This window comes from Pygocentrus nattereri, chromosome 12, assembly GCF_015220715.1.
Source record: "Pygocentrus nattereri isolate fPygNat1 chromosome 12, fPygNat1.pri, whole genome shotgun sequence".
Lineage (NCBI taxonomy): Eukaryota > Metazoa > Chordata > Actinopteri > Characiformes > Serrasalmidae > Pygocentrus > Pygocentrus nattereri.
This window is the reverse complement of record NC_051222.1, coordinates 25,030,907-25,054,765: the sequence shown is the minus strand read 5'-3', so window position 1 is coordinate 25,054,765 and position 23,859 is coordinate 25,030,907. Positions and strand designations below refer to the sequence as shown.

Sequence of the window (23,859 nt, the reverse complement as noted above, 5' to 3'; positions counted from 1 at the left end):
AGTGTAATCTATCCTGCAGAAATGTTAGTCGAAGCAAACCGAGACATATTTAGTCTTCTTACAAGTTTTCTGTCAATCAAATCAAACAGATTTTTTACAGCATAACTTATTCCTGCTACAAGGTATGTGGAAAAGTTAAGTTATAACTTAGAGCTACATTGAAACTATGTTACTGGTGCAACCAATTAATTTCTAGTAGCACATAAACTTGAACGCAGTGGCATTCAAAATAGGGTATGATTGAACTTGCGTTCGGCTGGTGCAACTGGCTGCAGATTTGATTTGTGCCACTTCAGCCTGGTAATGTGAATGTAGCCTAATTTATTTATATCTAACAGGAGGGAACTCAGGAGGGAGTTGTGTCATGTTAATCTTAAGGATTTAAATTACGTCCGCCTGTAGCCCCAGAGCCAACAAATATGTCTGTGATGTCTTAGTCTGTTTTTAGCTATGTGACAGTCTTCTGTCAATTTATATGTATGTATATATGTATGTATGTGGATGTATACAGAGTCAAAAGTCACAGGACACTGTTTTATTTTAGTTTTTTATTGTATTACTGACTTTTATCTCTGTAGTGATCTCAAACAAATTGTGTATGCTGAGAAAATCCGCAACAAACTCCACCTGTAGCACCGCATCGTGGAGGCTTGTGACAGCATTTCTCCAGAAATTCTCATGCGGATTCATAACGACTGGTCTTCAGCTCTGTGTTCAGCACCAGGGACAGCACATTGAACACGTCAAATAGCTGTGCATCACAGGCAACGTTCCCAGTTGTTGTCACAACTTTTGAACCACAAGAGATATTGCAAATCTGATTGTGGCAATCGACTTCTGGGACATTTCTGATCTTCTCTGATCTGCTACATGACCACCTTCCCATTGGAAAAACTTGCCCTTGATCCAATATTGTGGCTTTCAAGATGGTGGCCATGTTCTGGACATAGCCTAAAAGACAGGCCCCCTCACCCATTACTTGCTGGGGTATTCAGATCTGTCATTTTCCCTTTCGTTTCTGAAATAAAATGGTGTCCTGTGACTTTTGACTCACCCTGTATACACACATATATGTATGTATGTATGTATATAAGTGATATATATATATATATATATATATATATATATATATATATATATATATATATATATTAAAGCGTCTATATTTATATAAGCATATATATATACACACACAGTGTCAAACTGCAAAAGCAAGTCTACATTTACTTAACTTCATATAAGTGAGTGATGATTTAAGCATGCAGCTTCAATTTGTTAGATTTTTTTTTTACATTTTTTGTTTACATTTAGGGTAAGTGGGCAAACGGTGCTAATCTATTACAGCCATGAGCTTTTCTAAAGTGTCTGCGCAGGGTGGCTTCACTCAGATCCTCTCTAGACGGAGTTAGATTGTTATGCAGACGGTCAGTGGGTTTTTGACCCCAGACAGATCAATTATGGAAGCAGCCCACTCTTGTGGAACGCCAGCGGCCGGGCATGGGCTTCAAAAGGCCAGTCCTGAGGCTGGGCAACGGAGGCTGAGCAATGTTTTTCCACTCCTCCTTCCACCTTCCCATCTCAGGGAATTTGGATTTAAGCTTGCAAGCCTTTACACACACTTGCGCTTGGCCGGGTGGAATCGATATTCCACACAAAAGAGAGAAAAGCCTCAGAGGTGGCTGTCAGCCCTGGGACTGCATACAAGCTTCAGGCTTAGGAAGAACTAAAGCCAAATGCTGAAACACTCACCATGATATGGGGAGTTCCCATATGTTCAAATGCTGCTTAAAGCAATAGAGTACCGCTTTTAACCCAAGCGTCCCTCGTGTCTCATGAAATAGCTGACGATTAACTGTCATATACACTTGCATGCACCCCCTGGTCAAACGCATATTTTGTCTAAGGTAAAATAAGGTGAGACATCCCAGTCTTATTACATCTTCAGTATTAATACTAACTACATTACAGAAACTACAATGGAAACTGACTGACTTATTGTTAGGTTATCATGGAAGTATACAATTAACACATTATTTTCCTTTAATTACATATTCATTAACACAGGACCCAGTGGGTCCAGGCCATTTAACCTCTTAACACTCCAAGTTTATTTCATTCTAAGGCTCATTAGTAGGAAACTACAGGGACTTCAATACAAACTACTAGAGCTATTCTTAGGTTATAGTAGTGAGTAATAAAGCTTGGCTTGTTAAGGGTTAAAATGAGTTTTTTTTAATCACTCTGAAACAACTTAACACATTAAAAACTAACCAGGTTTACAGTAATGAAAACATCACATTTCTGACTATTTTATATATATAGTAAATATTTTTGACAATATTTGTGACTGCTAATTTAATGCCAAAGCCCACACACAGATCCTTGTTGTGACATCAGACCTCATTATCACTCAAACCTTTCAACTGTTTACACCTACTTTGACTCAAAAGAGGTTAAATGTCTGCTTTTAACCATAGAAGAAATCTGTCAAATCATTATTTAGGCAAAATCTGCTTTTCGGTCCAAGGAAGACTTTCTGTTCATGTTATTTGTTTAAGCATTCATTAGAGGCATTTCTCTCCATTCCTGTGAATGTGTCACATAAATGAAGCAATTACAATGCTGACAAACTGTGATAGAATTCCTCAAACACAATGTGCTTCAGTTCAGGCATTTATATTATGTAAATTTCTTGCATTTTTAAACAAGCGGAGAAAATTTGGTTGAAAGCGAGGTTTTAAAACTTTCAGTCACAACCCCTTTGTAAGCATAAGAGGAGATATATTATGAATTGAATTTGATGAAAAGTTATATAAAAATAAGTTCTATAAAATATAGATTATTTAGACATTGATGTATGATTTTAAAGTATGTGTGACAAATAGAAAAATGTCATGAATGCCGACTCTATATATTCTGTTGATGCAGAATGTAAAATAAACAATTTACACAAATTTGTGACACTGACAATGTTAACAGCTTTGTACAAAAAGGTCAGATTTTCTTCATTTGAAGCGTGTGTATAGGTCTACAGATCAGGGGCTTTTGCTCAAACTGGTGGAGTTCCATCCAGCTCTGTGCACCAAGTAAACGGAATGTCTGACTGCAGTCAATGTGCATCTGCAATGCAACAGTTTCCAGGATACGCTTCTCGAGCACTTAATTGTCTTTAGCAAGGTCGTTCTGGCTGGTTGAGAACAAAAGAAAAAGGCAAATGCTCCCATTTTCTCTGCCGGGTGGGCATGTTTCAAGAGTGGATGCATTTAAGCTCTGAGGAGATCCTTGAAAGGCTTGGTGAAAAACATTCCTTAAACCCATTTGTTTCACAGGGAAGATGATTCATGCCTCTATTTCCTTCTTTCTCTACCTCTGCCAGGAAAACCTGCCCAACAACACAGTTGGGCCCAAAAATAGACCCTCGCAATCTCGCTCGTCCATTTTGAGACTCTTTTAGGGCTGTACAATATATCATACCTTAATATTTATCATGATAATGGATATTGCAGACATGCACATGAGCCTCTAACCAATCACTGTTTGTTTATTGTGTGTTATGAGGACTCTGACCAATGATTTCTGTGTGTCTAATCCAACAAGGGTAAAAATACTGAAGGCTAAAAATACTACAGGCCAAATTTTGACTTTCTCAAGTTTGTCAACTGTATCAATGGTTCACCAATGTGATTTTGATATACTGGAAGGTGGATGTTCACAGCTCTTAGACACCTGCTCATCCGGTGTTTCTTCTGAAATTAAGGGTATTAACAGCGAGTTTGTTCCCCTTACCTGCACTAACAGCTGTTCTCTACTGGGAAGGCTTTTACTAGATGTTGGAGTTGATTGTAATTCAGTCACAAGAGCATTACTGAGGTCAGGTACTGATGTTGAATGGTTCTGGATTTCAAACACACTCCAACTCATCCCAAAGGTATTGGATGGAGCACCATCACTTCAGTAAACTTAATTCCCCTCTAGACGATGTCTGGCACTGGTCACGGTGACTGCAGGCTTATGTGCAGCTGCTCCAAATCATCTCATTTTATGCTGTCATTCTTTGCTCAGTCAATGCTTTTCCACACAGATTACACAAGCTATGCAGTGAACACCTCTATCAGCAATGAGTGCACATTAACATAGCTGATTTCACTCATTAGATGGGCATCTGGATACTTTTGGACATATAGTGTATGTCAGCTGTTATGTGTAAGAAGTAATGGGGTCAAATTAATCACATATTTACTTAGTTTGAGCCTTTGAACCATCTGTAGTTCCAGCCTGGAGCCGAGCTGCTCGCATGCTGTTGCTGACTCCATCAGTGTAGTTCCCTCATTCATATACAGATTTACATGGCGGCTTCCACTGATAGATCTTGATAAAAGCCAAGCCAAGAATCTATCACTGAAGTACACTGAGTCTGAAGTATCATTTACTTCAAATTTTCCCCCAATTTAGTCATTATTTCCATGAGCTAGGTCTCTTTCAAATCAACACAGTACTACTACCGCACGGCATCATTTAAAGTCCCACTTATGCATCACTGGACAGTTCAACATGCTCGGAGGAGAGCACTAACTACCATTCCGGTTATGTGAGCTGGCTGGCATCACTAAGTGGAGAAGAGGGAGGACCATTTTACCCATCCAGAAACTGAGGCCAACTGTGATGTCATGCTAAAAAACAACACAAGAATTTGTGTGTATATATATATATATATATATATATATATATATATATTGTATACATATACATACAATATACATACAATTTACGTTAGGAGAAACACACCAAAATTTAAAAAATGATGTTATCGCATCCCAGGTGTACAGTTTTCATGTGAAAAAATTGCTTCTGAATATTACAATTCAATTGTTGTGCTGTTTTATTTTTTTGTTCTATGGACGTTGTGTTACAGTCTTTACAGCAGTTTTATTTAAACTCATGAAATTTGGTACCGCAAGAGAGTCATGTTGGCTATGCATTTCCTCATACAGGTTAGAAGACTGTTTGAACAATTTGGGCAAAAAACAGCTCAAGCATAATAGTTTTTAAAGAAAAAAGGAAAAAACATTGTATTGATATCAGTATCAGCCAATACTGATTTCAGTATCAATATCAGAAAATAGAAAGTGGTATTGTGCCATCAATAGATATTTCCTAACATTGTTCAGCCCTACACCCTTCATAGAAAACATAACAACTTCATACCGTTTCCAAAAACCCAGAAAAACAACCATCATTACTCCTCTCTACAGTCTCTCTCTGTGGCTTCTAATTATGGCCTCAATGACTAACACCAGAATAAACTGTCCCCATCAGAATTTAATCCATCTTTTTTTTCAACAGCCTTCAAAACATTTTCCTTATGCTTGGCCCTAATTTCTTTGTCTATCCAGTCGTGAAATGATCCAGTATGCATCCATTATTCATTATCGTGCTGCTCTGTAAGTTCTGTCCCACACATACCTTCCAGTGCATCATAATTTATGTATTAGGAGATACAGAATGTGTGGCAATAAACAGTTTCAGCTTGACTTTAAAAAGACTTCAACTGAAACAAACCTGTCAGCTTCAAAACAATGGTATCAAGCCATTTACCACAAACAGGCCATCTTTCATTGTAATAAATTGGTTTAAAATGGTAAACTTATAGAACCTTTTTTCTAACTTTAATATACATTAAATGGACATTCTGATCTAGTTCTGCTTTTTCTAATACTAGCATTTAATTTGATATTATATATCATGTTACTATTCTCTGGTGCAGTATTGAATCCCTCAGCCTCATTAGTGTGACATAATATTTTTTTTTATTCTTGTATTTTCATCCATCAATGTTCTTTACTACATAACTATAGAGAATCCCCCAGGTATGATAAAGAATTTCTTACTGCTAGCCTAGCAACCGAGGAAAAGGTTAATAAATACTGATAGGCTATCTATCAAAACAAAAACAAACAAACCAAATAAAAACTGGGCAACTTATTTGGGTTTATATAGTAATTTCAGTGGTTGCTAAGAGTTTTTCTAAGTGGTTGCTGTGGCATTCCAGAGGGTTTGTAAGATCTTTTTAAGCGGTTGCTCCAAGGTGATTGCTAAGATGTTACTAGGTGGTTGGTGAAGTGTTGTGAGGTTGTTGCTATGGTATCTTAAGTGGTTGGTAAGGCGTTTCAGATTGGTTCATATGTACTTCCAGGTGGTTACTAGTTTATTGCTATGAGGTCACTATAGTATTGGAAGTGGCTGTTAGGAAGTTGATGTGCTATTTCTGGTGCATGCTAGGGGTTTGCTAGAAGATTGCCGTGGTATTTAACATTGTTCGGTGTGTTGTTAGGCGGTTGCTATGGTATACCTATACTGTGGAATTCCAGGTGGCATGGTTGATCAGTTCAAAAAGCACAAGCACACTTTGTCAAGCCAACCTAACAAAGCATGATATTCCCATATTACAATGACAATATGCTAAGCTTTCAGTAGCTGACAATAGCGCCTGTAAATCTGGACCCGTTATGTTTTTGTCTTGTTTAAATAATTAATGGCCAAACAACAGAAGCTTTAGCTCAGTAAGGAGAATCAGATTAATATCTAATCAAGCTGCAAAAGCTATGACCTGGCTCCAACATATAAGCCTGTGAAAAGGAAAATCACCATGGCGATGAAGATCAAAATAATTCAACATCAACACTCATCTTGACAAGAGCACGAGTTTCACGGAAATTAAATTCGGACGAGACAGATAAGCGTGATCTTTTGTGTGATGAAGGGCACTAGAGAGGTCGCCAGTTTACTGGCCATTCTGGAAGGTTCTTTCATGACAACAAAACCTCAGTGTTACCTATTTTGAAAGCGGGCTTTGTGATATGCGAGAGAAAGGAATAATCTTCATAATGTCATCCACTTTCTCAGAATTACAGATTCTGAATTGAGTGGCTCCCTACTTTGAATGCAGTAAGACAACAACACCTACAGTATCCGTCACACTTCACACACGTCTATCCCTAGAAACGTCTAGTGATGATATCAGCACTAGAAACTAAAACACAGAATTACACAGCGACCACAAAAGTGCTAAACAACCATGATCTGCATGTAAAATAATGACATTTAAACTTTTTGTTTTGGAAATAAATTCTTATACAGGTATCGGTTTTGCTATTTATATTGTGTCTCAATAACACATTTCATGCAGTGTGTCTCAGAAACGCATGTAAACATTTCACTGTGAAATGCTACATAGTCTGAATTGTTCACAGTGGTAGTGACAGAAACCAGACGTCTGAAGCTCCCTCACAGAAAGCTATTACACGACATGATTATGACCGCACTGGTGCCTGAGACATTGTTTGGTGGTTGTTTGCAGGGTGTTGTGAGGCAAAAATAGCCACCCCCACACAAAAAAGTAAAGTTTTTTTTTTCCAGATTTATCACTATTTTACCTTCATAAACATTATATAGAAAATTTCAGTTCAATTCATTCTGTATAGGTGCCCTGGGGGTTTGGGAAGGTGTATAAAATATATGTTGTGGATTCTGAATAATGAATTATGCATGAAATTATAATCAAAATCATTGGAATTGCCCTTCAATTTAGATCAACATACCTTTAAAATTTAAAAATTGATAAAAATAGTTAAACTCCCAATGCATTACAATGAATGTACTAGAGCATGTGACCACATTTGGATAGATTTAGCATCACTGCACTGGCTGCCTGTTTCCTGTAAAACTGACTATAAAGTTCTATTTTAAGTTCTATAACTAGTTTTTAAATCTCTTAAGGTGCAAAACCATATGCCTCTGAATGCCTGATAAACTATGCTACAAATCATGCTTCAAGATCATCCAGTGTGAACCTTCTACATGTCCCACATATGAAACTTAAAAACAGTGATGAAGCAGCATATTATTTTCATGCACCAAACATCTGGCGCACCTTACCAACAAATATTCATCAGACCCCTTCTATTACTAATTTACTAATATTACTAATATTACTAATAAACAGTTCAGGATAGCTTAGACTTCAGAAACACCTGTTGGCCCATGAAAATGATGTATTTGATTTGGTCTAAAATGAGCCAAATACAGTCATGTTGTATTTGTATTATTGTATACATTCATAAAAACAGGCATGTGCAATTCATATATCATAGCATAGCAATGTTTAATGCAGAAACCTTGAAACAATCGATAATGTGAAATGAATTTTGTTTCAAATTCTGAACTGATATTTATCTATATATCCAAACTACTGACAGCACAACAAAAATTTTTTCTTTCTTTTTTTCCATTCTGCAAAAACACGACTGTACCCAGTGATAATAACTTTTCATCAAATTCAAACCATAATAAAAATATTCTCTTCTACTTACAAACACAAGCAGGGTAATGACCGAAAGTTTAGAGTGCATTTCGACAGCTTGTTTCTGCTTGTTTCTAAGAGCTACGACTAAAAAATAATTACACAAATTGTAAGAGGATTCTTTTCATGTACACTCCACTAGGAGGGATGAATTATGTCTTAAGAAAAACTGTGGATATTTGTGAACTATTCAGAACCTCCACCTCTGGGACGACTGCAAACTGCAGTTTCCTTTCCTTTCCCTCTTGATCTGAGATCCTGGAGGAATCAGGATACATCAGAAAGACTGAAGGAGTCATCCATGATCACCAGCAAACATACAAACACAGGCACACAGACACACACACACACACACACACACACACACACACACACACACACACACACACATATATACACTCTTTTGATGTGCTGAGATAAAATAAATCCAATTATCATTCGTCCTGACATATTTCACGGCTCAAGAACAGGAAGATTTCAAGATGAATTCTGAGGGACCAGCTGGTCCTGTTGACAGCCACGAGAAAACAAACAACAATAAAAAGCAAAACACCATGCAAGAGAACAACTGTCTGCTACCAAACATTGTCGAGATGTACTTTTACAGCACAGTAGATCATGCAGACGTGTTGCTGTGTACTTACAACAAATACAAGTCAAGTCATTCAAATGACAAACAAGGCCCATTTTTACCCATGACTTCATTCACTTATGCACAATAAAGCAATATTAAATACAGTGCTAACTCTTTATTTAGAGTGACAACTGCTTTCCAGATGCTCTCCTTGTCTTTTACTGACTGTCTTTAACTACAACCCCAAAAGTTGGGACAGTATGTGAAATGCCAATAAAACCAAAAAGCAGTGATTAGCTGTTTGAGCTGTATTTTCGGGCTACTCTACCCACGTCCTTTCATACAGTCTGTAATCAATTTGAGCGTTTATAGGAAATCTGTAGGGGACCAACAACATGAACATATTACAGAAAAAAACGGAAATACTAGAAAAGAACATTCACAATGCAGTCAAAACAAATCAAACACATAAAGGCACTAGTCTCGTTTTGCTTCACTGCTCTGGATGAATAAGCAAGAAAAGACACAAAAAACAGACACAAAAAACAGACTTAACATACGGCTCTAAAAATTATTTCACACATTGTTTTAAGCCAAAAAAGCCAAAAAAGTTCAGCCCATCAGGCTTGTTGCACTAATATACTTCCAGTGATGTCTAAGTTAATGCTAGTTGTTGTATTTATTAACTGACTGAAGCTTGAACTATAATCTGAACCCTTTAATGTTGAGACTAAAAAGAGGCTACTTCTGCCTTTTAATCTACTCTTCTCCTTTAATGAGGTAGTTCCTCAGTTCTATTTTTAAAATATATGCCAAGCATGCCATCATGCAAACAAGACATCTGCTGGTGTTCTGAGAACAATGGGCTGACCACCCCAGAGTCCAGCATCGCTGACTGTGTTTGGGATTACTTGGATTGTGAAAAGCAGAAAATGCAACCAACTTCTCAGACTGAACTTTGGAGAAGAGGAAAGATATGGCTGCAGGTTAAAGCTCTAACGTCAGAAGCAAAAGAGGCAGAAGAGAGGCTATTTCTATGCCTTTTTTAATTTACTCCTTTAATGAAGTAGTTTCACAGTGTTGTCTTGACTTTTATTTTGATATGTAAAGAATGTGATCTAACAAAGCAAAATAAATAAATAAATAAACCATTTGTGAGCAAGCTAATAAACAAATAGAATATACTTTATACTTTTTTGTAACTCTGATGAAACAAATTGATAATAAGAGCTTCCATGGCAATGTGAATTGTGTTCTGAATTTGTGCGCACGCTCCAAAACTACAGTCAGTTTTATATAGTACGGACAGATTTTAATGAGTTAAAGCCTCTAAAAACTTTAGTTAAGCAGGGGTTTGTGCCAGATCTGATGTTATCTAGACTGGGCTGCAGTGGACAAAAAGCCTGCTGTGTACACCTTAAGACATTCCCTTGCAAAATTCAGGCTAACTTAAAGAGTAAACAGTGATATTTTGGAGCTTTGTGGTGGAAAACAGTTTTGTACACTGGTCTAGGATGATGGGAGAAACAGATTTTATTTGTTTTCTCACCCTGAAGAGCAGTTTGGCCACAGGTCTCTTGGCCAGCTGGGCAGGGCTGCACAGGTTTTCGTACAGGTCCGTGTCCACCATGCCAGGATCCACAGCGTTGGCCGTTACTGGATCTCCTTGTGCACACAGCCGGTCCTGCAGGTGGTAGGTGAAGAGCACCAGCGCCAGCTTGCTCTGAGAGTACGCCCCATGGGCACAGTAACAAGACCTGAGAGAGAGAATAAGAGAGTGAGAGAGAGAGAGAGAGAACCTGGATGAGACTTGCTTGAGATTATCTACCACCATCTGTTCAGCATGGTGGAGGACCAGTGCAAGTTTCAGGATGTGGTTCTCTACATCAAATTCATGGCATTAAACTTCAGAACTGTTCTCCTCCTTTTGTGCTTGAGTGTGCTTAGTGTATCATAATCATACACTATACATTTGAAAAATGTTTGGGAAGAATGATGATATAAATTCTTGTCCCTACTGGCCACTACTAACGAAAACATACAGTGCCCTCCATAATTAACCCCTGGTTAAGATGTGTCAAAAGCCTTAAAATAAATTCAGTTTTTATTGTGGAAACATACTGTCACACTGAAAATTGTAGAAAAATGTAACCTTTAACTCAAGTAGAGTTTTAGGGGGAAAATAAAATCCCTGACTAAGAAATAATTTTTCTTCATAAAATCACCTGTTCCACAATTATTGGCACCCCTAACAATTCTTAGGAAATAAATGTAATTAAAGAATTTCTGTCACTTCTACAGTAGTTTACGAAGTTAATCAAAGTATGTAGGAACATTTAATTAGCAATTCACAACTTCCTGTTTCCCTGGGGTATAATTATGATGTGACACAGAGGCCATTTCTCTTCAACATGGGAAAGACAAAGGAACATAGCATTCAAGTAAGGCAGATGTGTGTTGACCTTCACAGGTCAGGCAATGGCTACAAGAAAATAGCCACTCACCTACACCTGTCCGTATCTACTGTCAGAGGAATTATTAAGAAGTTTAAAACAACTGGAACAGTGGTAAACAAGTCTGGACGAGGACGCAAGTTTATTTTGCCACCACGCACAGTGAGGAGGATGATAAGAGAAATAAAAAGTTCTCCAAAGCTCACTGTTACGGAACTGCAACAAATGGTAGCATCTTGGGGTCACGAAGTCTCCAAAACAACCATCAGACGCTATCTACACGCCAACAAGCTGTTTGGGAGGCATGCACGGAAAAAACCTTTTCTCACTCACAATCATAAACGTAAACGTTTGGAGTTTGCTAAGCAGTACTGGGACTTCAACTGGGACCGTGTGCTTTGGTCAGATGAAACAAAGATAGAGCTTTTTGGCAACAAATGCTGTAAGTGGGTCTGGCGTAACACAAGAGCTGAGTATGCAGAAAAGCACCTCATGCCCACTGTGAAATACGGGGGAGGATCAGTGATGCTGTGGGCCTGCTTTTCTTCCAAAGGCCCAGGGAACCTTGTTAGGGTGCATAGCATCATGAATGCTTTGAAATACCAGGACATTTTAAAACAAAATCTGGTGGCTTCTGCCCGAAAGCTGAAGATGGGTCGTCACTGGGTCTTTCAGCAAGATAATGACCCTAAACATATGGCAAGATCTACACAGAAATGGTTGACCACACACAGAATCAAGCTCCTCCATGGCCATCTCAGTCCCCAGACCTTAACCCCATTGAAAACCTGTGGGGTGAGCTGAAGAGGAGAGTGCAGAGGAGAGGACCCAGGTCGCTGGATGATTTAGAGAGATTGTGCAAAGAGGAATGGTCGAAGATACCTCTTTCTGTGTTCTCCCATCTTGTGAAACATTATAGGAGAAGATTAGGTGCTGTTTTGTTGGCAAAGGGGGGTTGTACAAAATATTAACATCAGGGGTGCTAATAATTGTGGCACACATTATTTGATGTTAAACAATTATTTTTTTCCTACTGAATAAATGCACTTGAGATAAAGGTTGGATTTTGCTCTTTTTTCCATCGTGGTCCTATATTATTTAAAAAAACCCTCAATTTATTAGAAGCTAAAGAACACATCTTAACCAGGGGTGCCAATAATTATGGAGGGCACTGTATGTAAATCACAAAATTATTGTATTATATTATTCATTTAATTTTATTTACATAGTTAAATTATGTGAAGTTAAGCTAATCTAGCATGTTTGTATTTTTTTTGTTATGCACTCCCAGCCCAAGCCCCCCCACCCACTGCCAAAAAACAAAACAAAACACAAACAACAGACAAACAAACAAAAAAACACAGTATAAACCGAACTGTGGCTCAAAAAGCAAGAACAGGCATTTGCAAAATGTTACACTCCTAATAATATTAATAATAAAAAGTTAATGAACTCCTTTAAATATCTCACATTATCCCACCATATTTTATGTTGCTACAGGCTGTGCAAGGTAAGCTTATATACTATTAGATAGCTAATTTAAGTAAGCTAGTTAGGCTGTTATGAATTAATTTTACCACTAGTAACTATAGGGTGCTTTTATGCTTGTTCACAGATATTATTGTATCAAATAATTCTAACTGTATGTATTAATATATTATTATAATGTTGTTACAATAATATTACAGTAGTCATACAATAACGAGTTTCATATCATTTGTATTTACTGTGCATATTTTCCCAGAATTCAACCTGGGATGTGGTATAAAACTAACACATTTAAAGCATCATACTACCTTGAACACAGCACATAGTTGCAGAAATAACAGAACACATTTATAGTACATTTGCCAGTTCCTGGCTACTCGCATCAGTCTACTGTTAGTCACATTAGCATGTTTGGTCAAGCTTGTCCTTATCAACACATCTGAAGGACAAAAAGGGGAGGTTTCAGGCCAGTGGCTATAAAAAGCCAGCTTGTATTGTAAAAATGTCACTGGCTTTTAGAGAGTTTTATAAGCCGGTCATCATAAATCTGTCTCTTTGGTGGGCCTTACCTGTCTGCTTCCCTGTCTTACTGACACTGAAGACAAAGATGTGGGGTGATAAGGGAGAAATATTTCTTCTCGTCATCTCCACTGAGCCACTACAAAGTGCCTTTTAATATGTCCAGGACATCAAAGGATGCATAAATAGAAGAATTAAAAAGGAAGCCTTCCTCTAAGATAACACTATAAATTACTTTTTGAAGTATTCAGCTCAGAATGACTGTATTGAATAGGAAGTCTGCTGTATGTTCAATGTATTGTTCAATTCTACATTCATTTATGTTTATTATGATTTCAGGCTGTTAACACAAATTAAGAAAATTAGAATAAACTAATGCATGAATATTGGGCCAGATTCGCTACAAAATTAACAAGTTGTTGGAGGTAGAAGCTGTGGACATTCATTAGAGATTCTAGTCCATGTTGCATCAAATAATTACATCACATAATTTGTCATCAGCACATCCATGTTGTGACTCATTCTACCACATCCCAAAGATGTCATTCAGATGTGGTGTATGGACTGTTTGAAGTATTTGAACGGTCAAGTTTCGAGCCTGTGCCCACTCTTGCCTCCAATTCCTGTTCTTGGCTTAAACGTGTGGGACCCTACACGTCTTCTGCTGTTGTAGCCCATTCACCTCAAACGTTTAATGTGTTCAGAGAATCTTCTCTGATTACCACCGATGTAAAGAGTGGTTGTTCAAGCTACTGTACCCTTCCTGCCAGCTAGAACAAGTGTAGCTATTCTGCTCAGACCTCTCCTAAACAAAATAAGTCATTTCCACCCACAGAGCTGCAGCTCACTTGGACGTTTTGTATTTTTTGCACCATTCTGTGCATGAAAATCCCAGGATATCAGCAGTTTCTTAAACACTTAAACCATCTTGCTATGCTATGGTAAAATTTACTTAGATCACAATTTTTCCAAATTCTGATGTGTGATGAGAACACAAACTAAAGCACTTGCGTGATTTTATGCACTGCACTGCTGTAATATGATCCGCTAATAGGATAATAAAATGACTGAGGTTTACAGGTGTTCCTAACAAAGTGGCCAGTCAGTGTATAGCATGAAGAAAGAGACAAATATCAGCTTCTTTGCAGTTTCTTCCACCCCTCATCCAACACACCTGACATTAATATTCAGATGCTCCTGAAGGCCTAGATTAGTTGTGTGATGTTAGATGAAACTAATCTGTGCAAGAGGGCAGCGTTTTAGGAGCCATATTAACCCTCATAAATCATAATCGTTATCCGTGATAATAAAATGTGGTGCAACTCATAGTTCATTGAAATAAATGGAGATAATTTAGTCAGAAGTCCAAATTTTAAACTTCCAATCAGTATTCTGATTATCCAATCAGAATATATATATATATATATATATATATATATATATATATATATATATATATATATATATATATATATATATATATATATATAAATAAAACCAATGATCTAATTAACCATGACTCTAGCTGGATTAAGTGGTTATAGTAATGAATGGGGTAGTTACCTCTATTCCTATATAATTATTATGTAATTACATATGAAAAGTACAGAAATATATTAGTAACAGCAGCAGATTTTTGAGGTTAATAATTACGTAGTTATGTAATTAACTGCCATTACATGATTAGACGTTGATAAATATATGATGTCAATCAAACTTGTAGCAAAATTACAACATTGCCTCTGCACTTCAAAGTCCCCCCTGAAGGATATAAGTAAAGTATGTTTTACAGTCAGCTTCCCTCACCTGCCCTGCAGGTTGTTCAAATCAAGGCGTCCTCCATAATGTGTGGCTGAAGAGATAGTGACGATGCGCGAGCACTGCCCACTCTTGCCTGACTTCCTCAACGTGTCCAGCAGCAGGTTGGTTAACAAGAAATGGCCCAGATAGTTGAGTCCAAAGTGCAGTTCAAAACCGTCCTCCGTCTTCCTCTCCGGGACTAGCATAACACCCGCTAGAGAGGAAGAATAGGGCAAAAAGCTGTTATTGTGGCGCAGAGGGGGGTTGAGATATACAATGGTCAATTGCATTATATGTAGACAGCATGAAAGGGCAGAGGGGCTTTGCACCTTTTGTTTTTTTCATGGAACATTTTTACGTGACCAATTTGAGTCTCAATTGCTAGCGAGTCACTGGAGGATTTGCCAAATCGAAATGCCGTAATGGGCACTGAAGTGCAAGAGCTGTTAAAGCACTGGTCTGAGGTGTGCAATTTGAGCTCAAGTGACGTGGCAGACTAGATTGCTGGTAGAAATTCTGAGTCAGTCTGGCCCTATGTGGGAAAAAGTGGCTCTTGAATAAAGTGTAGAGGGTTTCAGTGGCTTCGAAAATGTTTGCTGAAAAGAACATGATACCAAAGAGGGCATCCTGAGAAAAGAGAAGGTAGGGGGTCGGATTTCTCCGGAAGATTGTGTCGGGTGCCCTCTCGCGTCATTGGCCCATTTAGCACTTCCACAAGGGCACTCGGGCTGTTAAATTACTACAGCTAAAGGCTAAAGTGGATTTGGCTGAAGAAAGCTCAAAAGTTTTCAATGGCACAACCTCTGTGGACGGCTTTTCTCTAGAAATGCATTATTCATGGCTTCACCTGGGAATGAGAACTTGAGTGATAAAGATGTCGATATAGTTCTGAATGATGAGGACAAAATATAATACTGTGATGATATTGCTATGCACTGTGACTGTAATATCACTTGTAATATATTAACGCTTTGATATAACAAGGTTTATATAGGAAGTGTTGCATGCGTTATTTTCATCAGAATTATTGACCATTGTTAGTTTATTTGAGTTTGAGATGATTCTGCCATCCATTGGCAGCTATTCTATAACAATCTAGTCTGCCACCTCACTTGAGCTCAAATTGCACGCCTCAGTTCAGTGCTTTAACAGCTCCTGCACTTCAATGCCTATTACAGCTTTTTGATTTGGCGAATCCACCAGCAGTTACAGCGAGGAAGCAAGATAATTAATCAGTCAGTTTGACCACTTTCACCTTTACAATGCTGAATACAACAAGAAACTGTAATGTTGAAAATGAAATAGTGATAAATCTATAATTATGCATTTTCTTTGGGGACTATTTTGTTGCACAACAACCAGCAGGTATCACTCCGCCAAGAAAAAAAAAAGTTTTAGGCCAATACCGTTCTGCAAATCTATCATAAAACAATGTCTGTGACATCAGGCAGCATATTCATAGCTATTATATGTAATAACTTACTGTGAGGTAGTGCACAAAGGCATTAAACACTTTAGACATCTAGTTCCTATCACCTCCACTGTGAACAATTCAGAAACAACTCAGAAAACTTTTATGCTAAACAATTTTATTATGGAGGAATTTTATAAAAATCTGTGAAATTTCCCTTGAAATTGTTAATGCCTATTATTTCATCATCAGCTAACATTTCAGGCCTAACAACACGTACAAAAGCACTCATCTGAAAAAAAATATGAGCTTTTTTGGGGTTTATTGCAGGGCTGATTTGCATGTTGCAGCCAACATTACTGCAAAAGCCAGTGTTGTTATACCAACATGCAAACGATGTATTGTGCAGCCATATGTTGAGATCACTGCAAATCACCCTGCCCTCTTTTTATTTTTGTCTGACACACAAGCTATTTGGGCATCATCACCTTTTGCAAGGATCCACTTTGACAGCAAATTTGGGAGAATTTTAGGAGGGTTATTTCAATATGGCATGGGAATAATCTGTGCTAAATCCCTGCTGAAGATCAAGCACCCCTATTGTCTGTGTGCACTGCCTTATTCCCCATGCAGGAATAAGCCTCTGCGAAAACACGTTTCATCATAATTGTGCTCTTAACAGAATTACCGCTTGGACTCCCCGGAGAGCGCCGCAATCAGGATTACCGAAACGTTTAGTCCGACGACGTACTCAAAAACAAAATGAAACGTTATGCTTTTTTAATGATAGGAATAGAACAGATAGGCACAGATAAGACACCACAGCTGTAACACCAGCAAATAAATATACAATAATAATTTAAAGAACTTCATTAGCATATCAGCGCAATTCTCGTCAGAGAACCTGCGCATAGTGATGAGGTTGGTCGCATACCCATAATGCCTCGGTACCACTTTTCCAGAAGCGCCAAGGGGGTCAAGCAGTGACCTTTCTGCATCATTAGGCCCTCAATGGGGCGGCACAAATGCGTTTGTCCTTCAGCTGTTATCAGCAGGAAGGGATGTGCACCATGGAGAACAAATGAGTGAGAGAGGAAGAGACAGAGACAGAGAGAGAGACAGTGAGAGAAAGAGAGAGAGAGAGAGAAAAAGAGAAAGAGAGAGTGTCGGGTGGGGGTGGGAGTGTGAATTATTAATTCTCCCCCGTTTGAGACAGAGCGGTGTGTGACTGTTCCTGTCATTTGGAGACGCTCCCTGGGGAAGGCTGCTAAATAAGAGCTGTCCAGTTAAAAACAAACGACCCCTAAGGCCCTGAGGACACGCACCAGACGCTTCCAAAAAAATAAAAATTACACACAGCAGTGCTGGGTGTGTGCAGCAAGTGCCAGTGGACAATTCTTAATGGCTAGTTTAAAAAACTTCGGCACAGTATTTTGAAATCTCCAATTTGGATTTGGAGCAAAGTGGATTGGAGTTTTCCAGCTGGTAACACTCTCCTTGACAGCCCCTATATTCTAACTATTAACTGGGCAAGTGTAAGGTGGAAAAGTGCCATTACTTTTGCACAGACCATGTTATGTGTTTTTTCTGCAATGTGTTAAATTCAACAACAGTAATTGTACATTAAAATGTATAGATGTGGTCCCTGTAGAGGATGCGTTAACTTATTTTCACTTAGAAAATCGACAAAACATGTCATGTGACCAGGGAACCCAAACTTTTGCATATGACTGTATTAGTCCCTTTTTACATAAAATCTAAATTGGAGGTCCTTCAACATTGCTGATGGAATATGTCTTGATTTGTACAATGTCTAATCCGCTTATCCTTCTGGGTCGCAGGGTTAGCTTGAGTCAATCCCAGCAGCCCCTGGGTGGAAGGCAGGATACACCCTGGAGAGGCCACCAGTCCATCGCAAGGCAGACAGACAGACATATATAGTCACACCCTCACTCACACGTAGGGGCAATTTAGCATGTCCAATTGGCCTGACTGCATGTCTTTGGATTATGGAAGGAAAGCGGAGAACCTGGAGGAAAGCCACACAGATATGGGGAGAACATGCAAACTCCACACAGAAAGGACTCGGGTTGCTCGGCCGGGAATCGAACCCAGGCCCTTCTTGGCAATGTTGACAAAATGTATGTCTATAATGTTTAAAAGCTGTTTTATTGTGGCAGTTTTGTATCAAGCAGCTCAACACAGTCATACAATTTCACACAGAGAGCCGACAGAGTTCTACCTAATCTGAGAGTTATGAGTAAAATATTTTATTTGATTACTTAAAAATATCAGCTACATCAGAGTCAATTTAGATCCGGCCAACAGAAAAGCCACTGTGGGTCCTGCAGAAAGAGGCTAACTAAGTAAATGTGGGGTGCAGTCTCCAAAGAGCTGTACAGTTATTTTAGGTGTGATGAAGTTTAGCAGTCTAATTCAGTCTAACTAACTATCAGGCTCTAGCTATTAAGCTGATAAAGGACAATGATATATCTTATAATTAATTGTAAGTAATAAGGCAGTAAGTACAAACATACTCACTTAATTTCAATCTCATGTCACACGTTTGAGTAGGAAATCTGAAACATCTCCAAGTTTTATGGGATAAAGTGATAGCACAATGTGCAAACAGTTTTCTGAAGTAAAACCACGATAAGAATCACTTTACTACATTTCTTTTACCTTTTTAATCTAAAGTCAGTTTTGGTTCTAGGTAATGAACAGGTAATATGATGTATGACTCTTTTCACTGTGCAGCGCACAATCTTTTCAAGTCATAGAACTACTCTATGGACTTTCTCCCCCAAAATAGTTACTCTGAAGTTTGGACTTCACATTTACTCAATTAATACCTACAACCTGTTGAGCATTTCAGTTTTTTTTCAGCTAGACTGCCCTGGAACTTACCATCATATTACCTAAAATAAAACCTAGTACACTAGAGCTTTGCACCTAGTTAATACCTAGAATTTAAGGGACTGTAAATGAAAAGTGTTCAAGTTCAAAAGCACACACGTGTTGCTCTTTATGATTTGCGGTTTATGAACTACAAAGAGTAAAAGTAATTTAACTGAGCTACCATAACATAGAATTCATATGATCAGTTTGAATGATGTCATTCTTGGTCAAAACATTACACAAAATAGTAGGCCAGGTTAAAGTGATAATTTTGTGCAAGAAAACAATGTTGACAATTTTCTTCTTCTGTCAAATTAGGCCAAAATGTCGGGTTTCTAAAGTTCACTTCTTTCATTTTACAGTAGAACTACATTGTTAATGCAGAAACAATTCATGGAAAGATATAATGGCTGGATTAGCATCATGTACACCAACATTCAAAAGTCTGGAATCACTGTTTCCAATCATACAAAAACAGGCTCATAAAAACAATGATGCTATTTTACTATAAGCCAGAGTTCTTGGATCCAGACTTTAAATCCAGCTTTGTGTCCTGGTTTTCTGGTCCTTTGTATTTAAATGAATTATAATCCAAATAAGTCTGTCTGAGTTGATTTAGAACTTGATGCAGTGTAAGGCAAATGTGTGATGATTCATGCAGTTTTCAAGGTGCTATCTACATTAGCCTCACAGCTCCAGGGCAAAACTAAGGAAGCAGACCTCAGACACCAAACTTGTCTTGGCTGATCAACAGCATTTGAGGTAAGGCTGAAAAATTGTTTCTCAACCATAATTAGCATGAACTAGCAATGAAACAAAAGGCATCTGTTACCCTTGGTCAGAATACCTGATTGCCTGATGCCAGTGATGAGCATAAAAGTACATATCAAAGCTACCTACCGTTATTGATGAGAACGTGCAGAGGCAGACCCTTGGATTTAAACCTCTGGACAAACTGTCGTACAGACTTCAAGGAGGCCAAGTCCAGGTACATGAACTCCACTGCAAACAAAAGATCATTACTAATGCAGCCACACGAAAACATCGATCACCTGAATCAATACAGCGCCATTTATTATACATGCTCACAGAAAACTCCAACAGAATGGCTTATGGCCATAACTTCAGAACCTACAAGGGCAGATGAGATGTATCTCTCTTGCCAGCAGCCTTGACATAAGATATAAGTCAATTGATGTACAGTACTGAGCAAAAGTCAGAGACCACCCTTATATTTATTTAAATGGCAGTCAAAGTGGTCATTATGTACAAGTTATTTTTTCAGCATCAGGGAAAACACACACACACACACACACACACACACACACACACACACACACACATATATATATATATATATTTATATAATAAACCTTCTTTCAGTTTTGATCTTTGTTAGCCCCATCAACCATGCATTTATGCTGGGGGTCATTTTTCTGGGTAAGGGAATACATAATAAATTCATCAGGTACAACACACTGACCTCCATATTTCACTTTTATTTAAGGCACAGAACCCTCTTTGTGAAGCCTGCAATTCTGCACATTATCATTTGAAAGCTATCACACTATGTGCAAGTCCTTTTTATCAGGGAAGATCACCCACTAACCCTTCTCTGCCTAGCCTGTACATTAAAGTACACAGCCAATTAAATTGCATATCAAAGCTGAACTGCTCACAAATTACTGTCACTGCCATGTAGGCTCAAAAGGCCACGTTTTCAAACGCTGTCTTATCGCTGAGCAAAACATTCAAACACAGCTGCTTCAAAATGCTGGAGCTGCTTCTTTTGACGTAACTGCTTCCTCAGCTTCACGAATGTAGTTTAACCCTTTAAGGTTCAAGAGAAAAAAAAGCTATTTCGGCTGTTGTTTCTATAAGTGACACTTTATTTGCAGATAGAGTCAAGCTTTCCAGTAAAATTACCTCTGATATACATGCTATAAATGAACATGATAGAATAAAAGATGAAAAAAGAGACAGTTCAGGACCATGCATCAAGATTTTAGCTGCCACATTCGCCAAAACCGCAAAACATTAACATTTGCCAACTTAAATTGTACAACAGTTGCTGTAATAGAAGCACTGTTGTAACCTGGGACACCCAAAAACTAAAAGATGGAACTTGAGGGGTTGAACACAAAAGCAAAATGCACTTTTTTGCCAAAAATCCTAATACAAAAAAGAAATTCTATGGCACGTACCTCATACATGTGAAGCAAAGATCCAAACAATCTAAAAAGATCTTCAGGAGGTGAACAGGCACAAGATAAGTCCTACTAATTAACTTAAAGCTGTTTTCGTGAGGAGATGTTGAGCATAATCTTAGATGTAGGTCTTCCCAAACATTTTTCCAATCATCATTATATTCACTCAAGTTCAAGTTTCAAGTTTGTCATTTGCACGTCAGGACATTTATGCATTGAAATGCCTCCCAGATCTTGTTCCCACATCTGCTCTTATTTTTAAGTAACATAATTTCTCAGTGCTGTTGGTGACATTGTTGCATTTATTTGGCGGCACGGTGGTGTGGTGGGTAGCGCTGTCGCCTCACAGCAAGGAGGGCCTGGGTTCGATTCCCCGGCCGGGCGACCGGGGTCCTCTCTGTGTGGAGTTTACATGTTCTCCCCGTGTCTGCGTCGGTTTCCTCCCACAGTCCAAAAAGACATGCAGGCAGGCCAATTGTGTAAAATGATCAGATTGTAAGTCGCTCTGGATAAGAGCGTCAGCCAAATGCTGTTAATGTAATGTATTTATGTAGACAACATGACCTACCAAAAACATGTAGAGTCTTATTATGACTCACAAACTACCTTTTTCACTGCTCTGTTCAAATAAAACAGTAATAAGCCTTTACTGATCTAATGATCACTCAGAAACTGTGCCTCTAAAAGTGAAGGAGACCTTGTGCATCATTAAAACAGTGATAGTAAACATGGTAACCAACAGAAAACTCATATTCCACATGCTGATGCATTGTTACTATGGTCGACTTAAACATGCACACGCTGTATCTCTTCTGACGGCAGGTTTAAACAAATTTGGGCAGCCATCACCAAATTTTCAGAATAGATTGCCAGGAAGGAGCTCAGTTTGATCAGTATTTTACAGGCCTCAAATATTTGTGGGTATTTCCAGACAAGTAGTCAAACACTTGTTTTCTAAATCATCCTTAATAGCAGTAACATTGGTTCTATAATTAACAATGATTTTAATATGTCCATTACTGATGTTCAAGATATATTCTGTAGGCAGCAACAGTATAATCACAGTCAGGCTGAAGCCCAGCTGCAAGCATGCTTAATATTACTGTGACTGGGCCGTCTCGTTCAAATACAGCTATGACTTATATACCATTGTTGAGTCGGGTTATGTAACATGACTCATAAGTGCACAAACAATAATTCTACATATTTTCACTGTAGTTAGAAAAGAGCAGATAACAGACACTACTTACTGGCTTCTATTGCAAATATAGCAATATATGGCACTGCTGTCGGAACAAAACTTTGTACCTCCATTTTTTTCTTATATAATTCGAAAATGCCTGTTGCCTTTTACATTGTATGTAAATTCTATGAAGAATGGACCAACAGAAATGTCCCAAAATGACTTGGAAAGAAGTCTGGTTCCATTGACTTACATTAAAAGTATGTGTCTTCTATGGCATCGCTGCAGTGACAGTTTAGGCACCTTTATTTTTAAGAGCGTATTGTGAAAAGCAAAGAGGAAAAGGGAAAAGGAAATTGCCCTTATTATTGCTGCTTAAAATTCACCTGTCAAAGAAGTTCTTGGCACTGATCTATCATTCATAAAGCTTTGAAGCTCGTTAGATCTGGATCAAACTCAGGCTATTTCTAAAACGGGCCCTAAAAGCTAATTTATATAATCTGATGACTTCCTCGTGTCTCTGTCTGCGAAGGTCAGGAACTCCAGAGCAGAAAGAAAAGCTGGAGTTTATCTAACTCACTGCTCCTCCACTTGTCCCCCATATCTAATTAGTTGTATCATTCATTTCATCAGGCTGGTGTAACCTTTGAGCTAATGACGGCTTGCAGATGAGAGTTATTACACAATTACTGGACTGGTCATGCTTTGATTATAGAGGACAAACGTTCTTTGTGGAGGATCATTCTATAAAAGACAAGAGACGCCACTGATATTGGAAATGAATGGGCAATATATCCAGCTGGTGTCTCAAGGAAGATCTAGAGAATATCACAAGTATTTATATATCTTACATTTTTCTGCCTTTTTATTTCTTTCCCCTGAGGTCCACTTATAACATTGGTGTCAATTTATTTTACATGACTATTTTGCAACCTCTCTCTATCCCTAAGAACAGAACAGACTCCTC

At 38.2% G+C, this 23,859-nt stretch overlaps 1 protein-coding gene across 2 annotated transcripts in view; it reads right to left on the bottom strand.

The window, feature by feature from the left end:
• The window catches only part of dhrsx (dehydrogenase/reductase (SDR family) X-linked), a 79,163-nt gene that overhangs the window by 5,973 nt on the left and 49,331 nt on the right, over nt 1-23,859 (bottom strand). For both annotated transcript variants that reach the window (XM_017715094.2, XM_017715095.2), the window contains 3 exons: nt 20,403-20,504; nt 15,200-15,407; nt 10,483-10,690 (listed from right to left, as the gene is read on the bottom strand). In XM_017715094.2, the coding sequence (XP_017570583.1) occupies nt 10,483-10,690; nt 15,200-15,407; nt 20,403-20,504 (518 nt within the window). The remainder of the gene's footprint in view (nt 1-10,482; nt 10,691-15,199; nt 15,408-20,402; nt 20,505-23,859) is intronic.